Source organism: Pipistrellus hanaki, assembly GCF_964339955.1.
Source record: "Pipistrellus hanaki genome assembly, chromosome: 2".
NCBI classification, from domain to species: domain Eukaryota; kingdom Metazoa; phylum Chordata; class Mammalia; order Chiroptera; family Vespertilionidae; genus Pipistrellus; species Pipistrellus hanaki.
The window spans coordinates 141,376,407-141,392,420 of NC_140504.1; the positions used below are offsets into that span (position 1 = coordinate 141,376,407).

The 16,014-nt window shown below is 41.9% G+C and overlaps 2 protein-coding genes across 10 annotated transcripts in view; one reads left to right on the top strand and one right to left on the bottom strand.

Annotated features, from left to right (window-relative positions):
* DNASE2B (deoxyribonuclease 2 beta) overlaps positions 1–4,619 on the bottom strand; it is a 684,289-nt gene extending 679,670 nt beyond the window's left edge. For 3 of the 8 annotated variants that reach the window (XR_014794174.1, XM_084874432.1, XM_084874435.1), the window contains exon 1: positions 2,525–3,142. Coding sequence is in view for 4 of the 8 variants with exons in the window: in XM_084874432.1 (XP_084730558.1) it covers positions 2,525–2,634 (110 nt within the window). In the remaining 4 variants the exon portion in view is untranslated. Of the gene's footprint in view, positions 1–2,524; positions 3,184–4,521 lie in introns of those variants that run through there. The other 5 variants (XR_014794171.1, XR_014794172.1, XR_014794173.1 and 2 more) reach the window with 5 other exon arrangements.
* The window catches only part of LOC311617747 (uricase), a 32,753-nt gene continuing 19,990 nt past the window's right edge, over positions 3,252–16,014 (top strand). The window contains exons 1-2 of one of the 2 annotated variants that reach the window (XM_084874441.1): positions 3,252–3,455; positions 14,764–14,982. In XM_084874441.1, the coding sequence (XP_084730567.1) occupies positions 3,351–3,455; positions 14,764–14,982 (324 nt within the window). In that variant the 5' untranslated portion in view covers positions 3,252–3,350. The remainder of the gene's footprint in view (positions 3,456–14,763; positions 14,983–16,014) is intronic. The other variant, XM_084874442.1, reaches the window with a different exon arrangement.

Genomic DNA, 16,014 nt, shown 5'->3' on the forward strand with positions numbered 1-16,014 from the left:
TGTGTTTTTCCTCTTCCGCCCTAAGTTCACCTTTGTGACTGGCTGTCTGGTCTGAGATTTGGGTTTGGGCTTTCAGGTAGGTGGAGGCTCCCTGAGCCTCTGGCCTAAGCCACATTGTTCAGTTCAGGTTCTAAGAACGCTCTGCATTGAGAGTTCAGGGCCAAGGCTGGTTAATTAAGTAGGCTCCGTGCTTTCCATCACTACTGTCTCCTGTTTGCATATCTCTTTTGGGGAGGAGAGATGGTTGGGCCAATATAGCATGTGGGCATGTTTGGATCATCCAGCTCAGGGTTTCTCAATGTGCTCTATTCACATTTTGAGCCAGATCATTCTTTGTGGTGGGGGACTGTCCAGTGCATGGTAGCATCCCTGGTTTCCACCAATTTGATGCCAATAGCACTCCCCAGTTGTGGCAATAAAACTGTCTGCAGACATTGTTGAAAGTCTCCCGAGGGCAAAATCATCCCGGTCCAGCCAAATACTCCCTAATGGTACCAACCCCACACCTAATCCTCAGCACTCACAGTAAAGCAAACATTGTAATGAATTTACTATTACCCCCAGCAGTGTTTCAACTGCCCATAAAAGCTTCTCACTACTTACTTGGTTTTCTTCAATCTTAGGCTTCTAAGTAAATTTGTTCCTGCCCTGACCATGCTTTCTTACTTTCAGGGCAAGCTCCTTACATGTGGCAGGAAGCAAGAAAATTATTCTTTGGTGCTGACTTAGTATTACTCCACCTTTAACTCTCACAGTAAGTCGTAGCAGCTTTAGACTGTCTCACTGTCGGCTCAGCTCAGCATTTCCTCTGACTGACATTGCTAAATAATATGTCCATTTAGTTAGAGCAAGAAAAAAATGTAAATATTTATAACAATTTGATGCCTCTCCCCTCTGGTTCCCCCCAGTAAAGGGTGTTTACCCATTTGCCATGGCACAGCAGTTGAGAACTAGTGCTTTTAAGTATTTTTACTGGATGGGCATCTCCAATTATATGTTGATGATTCCCTAAATCAATTTCTAGCCCAGATCTCTATACCAAGGTCAGATAAATCTAAAAGCAAGAAAGTTCCAAAGAGGCTCATCTTTATATTTTTGAAACCAAGTTTATGATATTTTGCTCCAAGTCTCCTCATCCCCTGCCGTTAGGGAACACATTCCCTCAGTCACAGAAGCCAGCAATCTGAAAGTCTTTCTTAACTTCTCCCTTTCTCCTACGACCTTCAGCCATCCATTTCTAAGTCTTCTCAGAGTGTTCCCCCCCTTTCTGTTTCCATGACCATTTCTCTAAGTTGGGTCTACACCTCTTCTCACGTGTAATACTAGAAAGGTCCTGTTGGCCCTCATGAGTCTAGAGTCTGATCCCCAGCTGCCCAGCTGTCACAGTACTGCTAGCGGGCTTTCTAAAATGAGAGTAGGCCACATCTCTGCCTGAAGTCCTTCAGTAGCCCTTTCAAAGTCAAGTTCAGACTCTGGGGCTCAGCACATGAAGCTCTTCACCTATCTCCCTAAACTCACCTCCTACCATCTCCTCACCGTCTCCTTAGGCGTCAGCAGTATTGAACTGCTTTCAAACTTTCCCCCTTGTTTTTTGCCTCTGGACCTTCTCCTTGCTTCTTCATTGGCCTGAGAAGCCCTTGTATCTCCCTTGTTTTTCTAACTTATATTTGCTCTTAACTACTTAGTTCAAAACTACTTACTCAGAGAAACCTGAGGGCTCTACGCTCCCCAATGCACCATCTATGCCCTTCCTACATAGCTATGAGCTCATTAGGGCAAATATGTTTTGTTGATATTTCTGTATTCAAAGCTCAGCACAGGGCCTGCTACGAGCTGAGTAACTGTTTGCTGAGAGGCTGAGTGAATGTGCCTGCGTTCTCCAGCCTGAAGTTTACACAATGCTTGACGCCAACCACAATGGCAAAGTAAAATACCCTAATTAAAGAGTGAAAAAGTCATCGAAGCTTTAGGGGAATCCACGGCCATGATGCAAAGCTGTGTTTAGTCGCTTTGATATTGCTCAAGAGGCCATTGACCTACCCCCAACTCCAATAGTTGCTTGTGCTGCCTAATAAATGAGGTGAACCAAACAGGACTGTGTACGATCCTGTCCTCTTCCTCATTGTCATAATGAAAAACAACGTAAGCTCCAGTGTTAGAAAGTAATCTGACTTCTCTCCTTTGTCAGTCTCTAAAGGGATCCTGGGCAGGTTCTGTTAGCAAAGTCACAATGCCAGGAAATTGCCAACTGAGAGAAACTGTCAGCTCTACCCACACCTGTGTCCACCAGTCTTGCCACTGAGAGCAGTGAGTCAGGCCCACAGGGCTGCTCAGCTCTTTCTCAGGGGAAACTCCCTCACTGAGAAGCCTATCTGGATATTAGGCCCATTCACACACGTTCATATCCTCTCTTTTTAAGGGAGCGGAGGGTGGAAGTCTCCCTTGGGAACTTCACAGCGAACCAGTTTGCCTCTACACTCTGGCTATTTGCATTTACACAAAACCTTACATTTCTTTCACCTACCAATCCACAGCGTCACCGTCTTCATTTCTGCATGATATTGTCGCCTCCAGGACCCCGAAGAGGCCAAGGAAGAGCAAAGCCAGGGCTGTTCTTAGAAGACTTGCTGTCATTTTCCATCCGCCACCTCCGTTCAGTGCCACAGCAGAAACTTCCCCTTAGGTTGTGGAGTCTGTGTTTCAGGTCTCTCTCAGGCTGTGCTGGCGCTGACATTTGCTTTCGTCTACCTCTGCTGTTTGTGGTTCTGGCATTTTCAGAATGGGTCGAGTCTCACATAGTCCTGTGATTCTGTCACAACACGCTAGCTTGACTCCGGATGCTTTTGTGCTGAATTGTTGACTGGTTTGAGAAGTCATCAAAAAGTTCTAGAGAGAAAAAAGGGACATAACTTAACCCTTTGGAGTGAACGTCGTATAATGTAAAGTTCAGTAGACCAGGGAATTCCATGTTGATAAATAGATGTTGAATTAAATATATTTCATTTTCTCTCTTCCCCTTTCCTCCCAATGATTGTCTCTCTATGAATGAGAGCTAATCTTGTGGCTTACTCATTAAATAGAAATGACAACAGCTTATGGTTTAGTAATAACTAAGATCTATCACTTGTAATAGTCTCTATCTTGAGGAAACAGTTCCTGAAGGGTATTTCAAAGAGTTGTTTCAAAGTAAGAGCAAACTCAGTTGCATTTTACCAAAGATGTTTACATATGCTCTCCACCTCCTGGTTTTAGCCACTCAACATGGTACTTTAATGAGGCCTTGGTGTCCAATTGGCTGTAATGCAATCAGGTAAACATATCGACCGCTTACTCTTCAGGCCAAATAAAAAATGTTAGAAATATCTGTTTTGCCCAAACTAGTCTTTCTCATTTTTGAGACTGAATCTGAAGTAGAAGGCCAAGAGAAAATGGCACATTACCATAACGACTATAAGGTGAGACCATTCTCTTTTTTAGAGGAGGGGCATATGAAAAGAATTCCTCTTTGATGCTTTTGAATCAGTTATTAAAGATGCTGTTATAATAAATAGCAGTTAACCTCACGCCTGGAAATCATTATGGCTCTTATCATTCTTATACGCATTGATCCAGATAAAAGCCACTTCAGGATTCAGACCAAATGGACCTTTGTGAATCAGATGAATTCTGTGGTTAAATGGGAGTTGTTCAGGATTCTCAGGGTTTATAGGGAAGGTAGGGCTTGGGGTTCTATTTCTCCTAAAAAGGAATTTTGTGAGGGATGTTCAGACCACCCACTCACGTTTTCCCATGGTGCCTGTGAAAAAGGCAAAATCCTGGGCTTCAACTCAAACCTGCTAAATCAGAATCCTTCCAGTTAGGCCCAGAATTCTACCTTTTTCACGTGGTTTTTGGTAATGTTGGAGTACCTTCACTACAAGACTCGCTGCCCTGAGGCCAAGGCTATGCTGTGTCTGGTAGAGGCACAACCCACCAAATTGGTAAACCAAGGAACATTTTTCTGACCATTTCTCCATAGGCACTATTTTGTTTTATGTATGTTTTTACTCAGTCAGAAAAAGAATAGAAAAAAAAGGCATCTCAGCAACTCCAACCTTTTCATCAATTTTTAAAATTTTTCATAGCCTGAAGTTTACTTTTCTAAGTTAAAATGAAATAAAATTAATTTTATTTCTCTTGCAAAACCTTTTGGCATTGCAATGGTAATAGCTGAGTATTTCCAGGCTTACGATTCAGTGATGCATTTAGAGAATAAAGAGAATATAAGCATCTTGTTTTCAGTTATGTAGGCTAAACATTTGTGGAATAAGATAGAAACTAATTTCTGCTTTCTCATTACATGCTTAGCCCATTGCCTGGCAAATAGAAAATGATCCACAAATATTAGCTAAGATGGTTTTTATTACAACCTGAGCCCTTTCTGTAATTGAGCTGGGGCAATCTGAATTAAGATTTTTTTTTTTCTTTTTTCTAAATCTAATTTTATTTCAAGGGCTGGGAAAATGCTGGTGGGTTACTTACTTTCAAATGTTGCTTTCAGTAAGCTTTCTTATCTCCCATTGTTGCTGATGAGATCAAGCCGATTTCAGTCAACAACCTTCCTTATGCAATCACTAGAGGTTGAACACTGTGTTGGATGCTGTGGGGCTCCAGGGATTTCAACATCACCCTAAAGCCTAGATTCCAACGTGTCCCAGCTTTTACTAAAAATAGCAAAATAATGTTGTAGACAGAAACACAGTGAATTTGGTATACAGAGAAAATGTAAACTGGGCAGAATGTTTTTCACTATATTTCCTACCTTTTAAGCCCAAACAATACAATATTATAAATATACTATCTTTGCCTCACAGAATAATTACATCTAAAAAATAGTAGAAAATCCCTTCGTTGTAACTTGGCCAAGTGTATTGAACAAGAAAGAGTTCTTCACTTGTTGATGGGCTTCTTATTTTATGGTTAAAAGTTTACATTTATTAGCCTGGTAATTCTAGAAAATCTCAGTCTTGATCTCTTGGAATTCTGCCTCTTCCACATTTGCTTTCCTATATATTTCTAGTAAATTTTACATCTCTTTCATGTATTCTGCCTCCTGTGTATCTGCATCAATCCTTGCTTCTTTATTTGGATTTATCTTACAGTTCTTTCATTCTCTCTTTGGTGCCATTAATCTATTACTTAATCTGTTCCTTCCAATAACTAATCCACTTATCAATGCATTTCTAGAAGGTTTACTGGGTTCTTTTTCAAATTTACTTGGTCTTTTTCATGGCCCCTTGCTTCTTGTTCAAGAGAAGCTACACTCTTATCTCAAGAAGAAGATAAATTCATTCTTCTCTCTTATGCCTATAAAAATATTAAGTATACTTTTTTTGTACTTTATGTCTGATAATTTTAATATCTGAAGACTTTGCAAGTCACACTTTGCTGTCTGTTGTTTTTACAACTCATTGTGTACTTTTGATTTTGGACTATGAATTCATGCTCTTTAGAAAAAAAGGCATCTCAGCAATTCCAATTTTTTCAATTTTTAAGAATTTTCATAGTCTGAAGTTTACTTTTCTAAGTTAAAATGAAATAACTTTTATTTTAACTTAGAAAATAAAAGCTTAATCTGTCAGAATTTTTTGAGACTGAGATAAAGTTAAGTTTTTCTGGACCCTGGTCTGTGCTGGCTTCATCAAAGTTTAGTCATCCTGCCTGGCTGCTGTGGTCAGTGGTTGAATGTCCACCTATGAACCAGGAGGTCATGGTTCAATTCCTGGACATGCAGGAGGCACGGTTCCCAGTAGGGGGTGTGCAGGAGGCAGCCAATCACTGATTCTCTCTCATCACTGATGTTTCTATCTCTCTTTCCCTCTCCCTTCCTCTCTGAAATCGATAAAAATATATATTTTAAAAAGGTTTAGTCATTCTGTAAGGATTCCTGACTTTATTTTCAATAGGCTTTTTAGGTCTGATTTACATATCATAAAGTTTATCTAAGTTCAACTTTTATTTTTGTTCAAATTTTAAAAGACTTCTGATTTATGGAGTAAAATCTAGAATCTGACAGACTGAGGGAAAAAGTTGATGCGCTTGTTGAGGGAGAAAGGGCAGGGGACTTGAATTATTTTGATAAGAAGGGATGAGACAAGCAAAAAGACTCAGATATTTATAAAGAATTGTTTCTTAGAAATGTGGTTGAAGGAGAACATAGGTGGAAGAGAGCCAGAAAATTTTTATTTGGTTAATTCCTACTCATTGTTCAGGTGGTTTCGTGAATGCCAATTCCTACTGGAAGCCATCCTGAATCTCTCTCCATCTGGCTTAGGTGTCCCTGCAATATAGACCCAGAGCTCACCATATTTATTCAATTAGAGTAATTACAAGAATGTGTTCTGATTACTTGATGACTTTTCTGGGTTACTTTAGACTACTAGAGAGTAGATGTCAGCAAACCCCTGTGAGCCAAATCTGGCTCACTGTCTGTTTCTATAAAAACAAAAAACAAAAAACTTTATTGAAACACAGTCATACTCATTCATGCATGTATTATGTAGCTACTTTATGCTACTATGGCAGAACTGAGCAGTTGCACCAGAGATCATAACAGCTTGCAAAATCTAAAATACTAGCTTTCTGATTCTTTACCAAAGAAGTTTGTTCTAGTGTATACTATCTATCAGAGTAGAACAGTGTCTGTCTTGTTTACTGTTGTTTCTAGAGAGCTTACTGTGGTGCTTGTCACATAGAAGAAGCTAAGTAAATATAGGTGAACGTAGGAATTGAATGGAAAAGGGTTTAGGGTTATGTGAGTTTAGAATGAGTTAAAACTAACCAGAGAAATAAATAAAAGTGGTTATGTAGGTAAAGTCCCATTTTAAAGAACTTCCTTGTAATGTGTCAGGAAGGCAATGGGGATAGAGTGCAAATAATCAGGCAGACCTGGGTCCCATGCCTGCCCCCGTTGCTCATTAGCCAAGTGGTTTTGACCAAATGAAAATGATAAACATCAGCTTTGTTTCGTAAAGGTGGGATTCATGTGCATGTTCACAGAGCGCTATCAGGATCCGGTGAGATGCTGTGTGCACAGCCTCTGACACACAAACAGGAGCTCATTCAATGCTGGCTCCTTCCCACCTTGTTTCCTTTTTTTCCAAGATGCATCCGCTTCTTTGTCCTTAAAGATGGACTAAAACCAGTCCATTGGCATCATGGTTCTAATGACCACACGTAAGTCTACATCAGCCAGATAAAAGTCAATGTTTAATTCAAACATAGTGCCCTGTGGTGAAAGGCAGGACGCTGAGTTTTCATCCTGCCCCAAAGGGCAATCACCCTTCGATTCCCTCCTTACTTCACAGCCTAACCGTTCTTGCAATAAACACAGAATCCATCTGAGCTTATACTTTCCCTGTAATTAAAAAAAAAAATGACTAAAGTGCTAGAAAAAGTGATGTTTTGGTGGAGGGTAATCTCTCAGTGTTGGGTAAGTTCTGCCTAGCATAGTGTAAGTAAAATAAAACTTGACAGTCTCAGCAAGCTTTTTCTACTATACCTGTCTGCCTATCAGCTGTGTTACTTTGGGCAGCTCACTTAACATCTCTGAGCTAGTTTATTTTTATTTATTTATTTTAAAAATATTTTTATTGATTTCAGAGAGGCAGGGAGAGGGAGAGATAGAAATATCAATGATGACAGAGACTCATTGATCAGTTGCCTCCTGCATGGCTCCAATTAGGGATCAAGCCTACAACCCAGGCATATGCCTTTGGCCAAAATCAAACCTGGAACCCTTCAGTCTGCAGGCTGATGCTCTATCCACTGAGCCAATCAGCTAGGGCGAATTAGTTTATTTTTAAAACTAGAGGCCCAGTGCACGAATTCGTGCACCAGTGGGGTGCCTCAGCCTGGCCTGTGGGATTGGGCCATAACTGGCTCTTCGACATCCCCTGAGGGGTCCCAGATTTTGAGAGGGGGCAGGCCAGGCTTAAGGACCGCACCAGTGCATGATCAGGGCCAGGGAGAGGTGTGGGAGGTTGGCCAGCTGGGAAAGGACCATTGGAGGGCTCCAACGTGTGTCTGGCCCATCTTGCTCAGTCCCTATTGGCTGTACCCCAGCAGCAAGCCAACCTATTGGTTGGAGCATCTGCCCCCTTGTGGTTAGTGCACATCATAGCAAGCAGTTGAGTGGCCTTAGTATATCATTAGCATACTAGAGGCCCTGTCCACAAAATTCATGCATGGTGGGAGGGGGGGTGTCTCTCAGGCCAGCCTGCACCTTCTCCAATCTGGGACCCTTTGAGAGATCTCCAACAGCTTGTTTAGGACTTATCCCACCTGGTTGCCTCCAACTGCCCTCTCCTACAGGCCTGGACCCCCTCTCCCCCTCCCCCAACTGTCCTCCCCTGCAGGCCTGGCCACCCTCAACTATCCTTCCCTGCAGGCATGATCACCCCTAACTTCCCTCCCCTGCTGGCTTGGTCACCCTCAACTGCCCTCCTCTGCTGGCCTGATCACCCAAAACTGCTCTCCCCTGTAGGCCATCTTGTGGTGGCCATCTTGTCCCCACATGAGGGCAGTCATATTTGACCACATGGGGGCAGCCATTTTGTGTGTTAGAGTGATGGTCAATTTACATATTACTCTTTTATTAGATAGTATTGAACTTTGATTGGTTGAATGGACCACCAGATGATAGCTCACTTAGCATATTATATAGGATAGGGAGTCTGTCCACCAAATTGCAAGGTTTTTGTGAGGAATAGATAAGATACCATAGGTCTCATTGGGTGGAAAATTTAAAAATGATGCAGAAAGATAGATTTCTGCAATAGGATGGCAATCCCCTTTCCTGTTGGGATCAGAATACTACCCCCCCCCCCCCCCCCGTTCCTAATGAGTGGAGGGGCTTGACAGCAAGGGATGTAGGGACTCTGAGGTAGTGGGTAGGGGCTTGTCATCTGGAGCTAAATGGGCTGGGTTCTGTCATCTAGTAACTGTCTGACCTTGGCAGATTATCCGACCCTAGTGTCTTCCTTTGTCAAACTTGGATAATATAACTACTTTACAGGTGTGTTTTTTGTTGTTGTTGTTAGTTTGTTTGTGTTTTAGAATTAAAGGAAGAAATATATGCAAAGTTCCTGATGCATATTAAACCCTCACTAAATAGTTGCTAGTATTATTTTTGTTTTCAAGACTTATACATTAAGAAAGAAATACATTTTTTTATTGTTAAAAATATAGATTTTCCCATTGATTTTTAGAGAGAGTGGAAAGGCAGGGGAAAGACAGAAAGAGAGAAGCATCGATGTGAGAGAGACACATCAATTGGTTGCCTCCTGCAGGAGGCAGGGCTGGGGTTCAAGCCTACAACCAAGGTACGAATTCAACCCACAACCCTTCAGTCTGCAGGCCAACTCTCTATCCACTGAGCCAAACCAGCTAGGGTGAAATATCTTTTAGTGTATGCATTTCAGTAAAAAAAAATTTTTAAATATATTTTATTGATTTTACACAGAGAGGAATTGAGAGGGACAGAGAGTCAGAAACTTCGATGAGAGAGAAACATCGACCAGCTGCCTCTTGCACATCCCCCACTGGGAATGTGCCCACAACCAAGGTACATGCCCTCGACCGGAATAGGTAACCCTGGACCCTTCGGTCCGCAGGCCGATGCTCTATCCACTGAGCCAAACCGGTTTTGGCAGTAAAATTTTCTTAACTGCCTTTTCGGAGGTCTTCATCAATTCTTTGTTTGTGGGGTGTCCTGCCCCTAGTCTACAGAGCCCTGTTCCAGTTCCCTCCCCTAAGGCTGCTGGAGCCCTGGAGAGGCTGGCAAAAAAATGAGCATTTCCCTTGGCACTGAGTGACGACTCTCTCTTCTTTTGAAGCAGGCAGAAGTATGGAAATAATGGAGCCCCTGTAAATGGAATCTTCATTAATAGCAGGTCACCCTTACTCTCTACCATATTAGGTGTATAAATTGTACTGTTCTTGGAAACATCTGCTTGATAAATTCCTCTAGGGTCACCCTTTGAACGTAACTCAGGGAACATCCCCCACTGATGGCAAAAATAAACTACTCACCGAACCAGTTTGGCTCAATGGATAGAGCATCAGCCTGCAGACTGAAAGGTTCCGGGTTTGATTCCGGTCAAGAGCATGTACCTTGATTGCGGGCACATCCCCAGTAGGGGGTGTGCAAGAGGCAACTGATTGATGACTATCTCTCATTGATGTTTCTGACTCTCTGTCCCTCTCTCTTCCTCTCTGTAAAAAATCAATAAAATGTATTAAAAAATAAAACAAATAAACCACAGCCTAAAGCCCTCTGACATTTTCCACTAGGTAGCAATATTTTCCCATATGACATTTAGTAGATCCTAGGCAACTAAAAAAATACTAGCTGCCTCTGGGGTTGTTATATTCACCATTATTGTTCTTCTTATTCCATATTGTTCAATTCAACTAGGTGATATTAATATTGTTCGTTGGAATGCTCCTTTCTCTTATGTCAGTTCAGGATTTTCTTCTAAAGTCCTTTTGTTCACAAACGTGCAAGAAAATAGCCATGCAAGGGGGCAAACCTGGACAGAGAATTGGAAGAATTTCATCACCTTCCAGAGGCTGTCTCCATGCATGGCTCTTCCAGTTACCACAGCACGGCTACAGCTGAGTTGATATTCATACTTGGGTGATGGGTCCTAAATAGCTAGCCCTTCCATATTCCTCTCTGTTGTGGAGGGTGGAGATACTGCTTTTGAAAGAAAACTCCAATTATTTTAAAGTTTAAATTTGTAAAAGTTTTACCTTATCTTTCCTAATATTTTTCTGCTTCAAATCCATCCATGGGGCCCTGTAGAAGTTAACAGACTCCAGGCTAAGACCCCCGAGACCTGTAGTGACAGCCTCCATCACTTTCAATATGACCTGGGAGTGAGAGAACACTCTCTATCTCATTACAGAATCAAAACCTCATACGATTTACTTAAAATCTCTGAGAGTTTCCTTCAACACTACTTGCAGGCAAATAATGAGTCTCCATCCTTTTGTATTTCAAAAGATGTCTAAGGAAAGGGGATTTTTCTCAGGTAGAGCCAGGAAAAGATTGACGCCTGGTGATAGTTTGTCCAGAGTGTTTCTCTAGGAAATTGAGTCCTTTTGTAACCATGTTCTCAAGTCACACAGCCTGGGGCAGGAGGTCCTAGCAGAAGTTGGTGTACTGTCTGGGTATTTATTGTGAATAGTAACCATGGGACCCTTTGATGCAAAATTTGAAATAGAATTATTATTTATCAATTATAACTGTAGCTAACATTTATTGAACACTTACTATTTGCCAGACACTTTTCTAAGTACTTGATGTTTTTCCTTATGCACTCCTCACAGTAATCATAAGAAATATGCACTATGATTATTCCCATTTTATAGATGGAGAAATGTGCCTCCATTCACAGAACTACTAGGTAACAGGACAAAGATCCACACCCGCCTGCCTGACTCCAGCCAGAGCTCAGAGCCCAGAGCCCACACTCTCAGCCCCTGCTCTCGTGCCAGATGAGAGCGACCTTTGCATTTTACTGTGCAGCGGTCTCTGTGTGGATCTCTGCACCGTACTGGGCATGAAGCACAGTAGGTTCTGGCACTTCCTTCTGATTTCTCTGACTGTGGAAGTGAAGAAGTCTTATTGAAAGGAACAAGGTCAGCTGTGGTCCAGGCTGTTACCTGTGTTGTCAGGTCCTGCTGAGAGACCCTTGGGTGTTCCACATCATTTCTGTTCCATTCTGTTCCAGCCTCAGAGGGTTGTGTCCTTTTGATTCGACTCATTGCTCAGCAAGCTTGATTACTCAAGCCTTGCTTCGGTGCCAAGGCCTAGTCAGGGGCTCCCTAAGGACATGCATGGACTCCGGGATGGCTGAGCTGTGCTGGAGCGTTGAGATGTGATAACAAGTAAGCGATGTGAACACTTTGTGCTGCCTCGCTGACTCTGCCTACATTCAGCTCTGCCCTTCCGGGGCCTTTGTTCTCCGGCCAGCTGCGTCTGTGATCTCCAGAGGAAAGAAGGGGCTTTCCCCACCTTCCCAGGAAGAGGAACTTCCTGATTGAGCTAAAACAGCTGATTGGAATCTTTGGGGGCATTTTCATGAACTATTCTGTGTTACCACACAGGGCTGGAGGTGGTGGTGCACCATTCATTCATTCAAGACACATTTATTAAGCACTTCATTAAGTACCTCTTCCTGTTCCAGGCTCTGTGCGGAGCCCTGGGGTTACCATAACAACTAAGATAAAAATTGTTCCCGCTTCCATAATTTACCATTCCTGAAGAAAGTAGACACAAAACGAGGCAACTGCAATACAGTTTGACAAAGGCTCCGGTAGGAAATGACTATCTTGAGAGCGCACAGAAGGGCACCTACTCCAGACCTGAGGGGCTGGGGCACATTCCGGGAGAAGTGGCATCTGAGATTGACAACGCCTAGAAGAAGTTAGGCAGGTGAAGAGGCTGGTAGTTGGGTAGTGAGGAAGACAAAGAGTGCTCCAGAAAGAAAGAATAGCAAATTCAAAGGTCTACAGGCAGAAAACCACAGTCAGCTCAGGACAGCGAAGCAGTTCAAAAGAGTGTGGCGAGATAGGAAGCTGGAGAGATGAGCAGGCTGGGGCTAGGGAGAGTGCCTGTCATTTAATCTGATATACTACCTAGGGACCACTTGCTTTCACAGGCTAACCTACTGTGCCTTGAGTATTTTGTGGCAGAGGATGGAACTGAGGAATAACATTTGTTGAGTCTTACTGTGCGGGGGGACAATGGGTCATTTCAGAGATTTTGGTTCTGGATCCCAGCCCGTATCATCCAAGGGCCCCAAGCCAGCCAAGTGCCTCCCTCCCCCAGGTAGAACCTCTTGTTGCTCCAGGCACATCAGAGTCTTTCCCGGCTGCTACCAGTAGCGCTCTCCACTCCAAAAACGACCTTCTCAAGGTCTCCTTGGCTCTCTGCTGCTGCTGTGCCCACACCCAGGTCCTATGTGACCACTATTATTAGGGTTGACCTCTGCATCGCTAGGTACTAGGAACTGAACCAGGTCTGTCACACTCACCAGCCACCCTACAAGAAGGAGTGTCTATCTTCATTGGTACAAATGGGAAAGCTGAGGTCAGAGACATCAAATTATTTGTCACTAGCTACAAAGCTAGAAGTAGGAAGGCAGCATTTGGGCCTGCTCTGATTCCAAAACCATTGTAACCATACAACATGCCCCTTTCCCTGCCACTATTATAATTCTTATTAGGATCCCTTAAGTCTGCTCCTTCTATTTCCTTATTGATCCTTTTTTTGAAGGATAAGTCTCCCAACGATTGGGTCAGAGGCTTTTGAGGGGTGTCTCCAAGAGTTGTCCCTTCAATGTGTCCTTCCCAAAGAGAAAGGACTGAATTCAGATACCGCGCATTTTTAGGGTTTATCTGCAAGATTTAAGACAGCCTCTCATCTCATTGTGATTCAGAACAATTCAATAATTTCTGATGTTGGCTAGAATTTTAATACCAGGGTGTCGGGTGATTCCCCCCCCCCAAACATTTGTAGGCAGCCCTGGGGGTATCTCAGCATATCACCTATGTGCGATGAGCAGGCCAGTATCCTTCCTTGTGCCCTTCCCCACATTCTCACGGAATGTTGTTTTTGATTTACTTTTGTCCCCTTCTTTCATTACAATTTTAATGTTCCATTTCAATGCTGAAAAAAAAAAAGTTTTTTTCCTGTTCCTTTGCTCCCCACTGCCTCTCCTCTCAAACACCAACAAAGCCCAGGGACAAGGCCTGTGGGACCCAGCAGCGGAGACGGACGAATTAGCAAGCAGGGGCTCCAGCTTCAGACAAGAGCACTAATGACTCAATCACGAAGCTCTTATTAAGTGTCTCTTTGCTGAAGCAGAGCTTTCCCTGTGTCAGTTGGCCCTGGCGCTGCCCTCCTGAGGTAATCTGGACCCTGTCACTAATTGCCCGCTTCCTGGCAGCAGGTAGAAGAATCAATTTTCAAATTGTTTTTCTTGATCACAGGACGTTTTCTCCAGAATATCACTCTCTGTAAAAAAGGGAACACAATTATTTCCAGTTAACATAGTCGAAGCATTTTATACAAGAAAGGCTGTTTGTGTAGTGGGTAGGAGTACACAATGTAAAAGTCAACAGACCCGAGTGTGAGTGCTTGGATCTCTCCTTTACTAGCTCTGAGTAGTAGGGCAAAGTTGCTTAAACTCTGTGAACCTCCGTTTCTCCCTCTATAAAATGGGAATAATATTAGTTCTCAGAGCTGTCATAAAGATTACCTTAGCAGGGATTAAATAAAACAGAGTAGTTTAGCCCATGACGTACAGTTATTATTATTACTTATTAATATCAAGAAAGCCATCTACCTGAGTGCAGGTCATTCTGCTGTTTCATTGGTTACTTGTGATTCTCCTTTCTCCATACAAGTTGTCATTCTTCTTCAAAAGTAAAACATGACCTTGCTTTCAAGAATACTCTGATTCTTGCCGTTGACAATGATAGTAATTCCTCACTTAACATTGATGGGGTCTTGGAACTACAGTGAAATAACATTATTATGTAACCAGTTTTAGCATAGGTTAATTGATATAAATAAGAGTTAAGTTAGTATGGCATCTGATCAATTATAACAGAGGAGGACCTGCTGTATATGATACAATTAAGGCTTAAAGAGATTGCAATTGACCTTTTGCTTTCCCTTAGTCTTTATCAACGACTATGTTTTCATTGCAGAATGATGAGGTGGAGTTTGTCCGAACTGGCTATGGAAAGGATATGGTAAAAGTTCTCCGTATTCAGCGAGATGGAAAATTTCACACCATTAAAGAAGTGGCAACTTCGGTGCAACTTACTCTGAGCTCCAAAAAAGATTATCTACATGGAGATAATTCAGATATCATCCCAACAGACACCATCAAGAACACAGTTCACGTCCTGGCAAAGTTCAAAGGAGTATGTGTTATTGTTCTTAGATGCTGCCAATCGTGATGCAGGATTCACTATTCTATAACATAATGATATTGCTTGCTTATTTCAAGTTCCCTTTGCTTTTAAACCTTATTTTTACTCTTAAGCCATTAAAAAACATTTTCTTTTCCATTCTAAAGTTCCCAATCTTACAGAAAAGTTTGGTTGTCTTTTGTTTGTTTGTTTTTAAGTTCTTTGTCCTCTTTTCTTGGATCTCAACACTCTATAATGCCTTTTAGATAGAGAATCCTATTAAAGAATTTTACAGTTATCTCTTGATTAGGACCATGACAAATCAAGGTCCTGGGAGTGTTTCAGATTATAAATTTACACATTTTTGCATTGCATTTCTTTGAGTCTAATTATTTATTGTTTCCTCTCAAAATTTATAGAAGAAAATACAATTTATCTTCTTGGGTTTGCTATAGGAGAAAATCTTAAGATACAATTTGAAGTATATTTGTCCAACTTTTAATGCTTTGCTAGTCTTCCTAACTCCATGACCGTTTAGTAGCTATGTATGGTGGCAATTAGCGATATATTCTTCCAAAGGGCATTGTTAGCACTTTCACCTCAAGTTTCTTTAAGTGTGAGTGAAGCTGTGCTGGCCCATCAGCAAATTTCTAGGCAATTCAAGGAAAAAAAGTTTTCTTTGCTAAGAAGCCTAAAAAGACAAGAAATATAGAAAGGAAGGCTTCTTTTCTCATGCTTTTTTGCATGAAATCCACATCCATGAAATGAACAAACTTAACTGAAATACAAATTTTGCAAGGCATATCTCTACTCAGAACCTTTCTCTTGCTAATCAGAATGGTCCAGCCAGCACAGACATGGCTATGGACAAAGGCATTGCTCTCTTAAAAAAATAAATTGAAAACAGGTTTTTATACTGCACCAAAAAAAAAAAAAAAAAAAAAAAAGAGCTGGGTAGCACAGATTCTTACATTTTCTGTACTGTGAGAGGCCAAGAGAAGTGAAGGAATGAATCTGGATGTTTAAACACTAAATTAATTCATG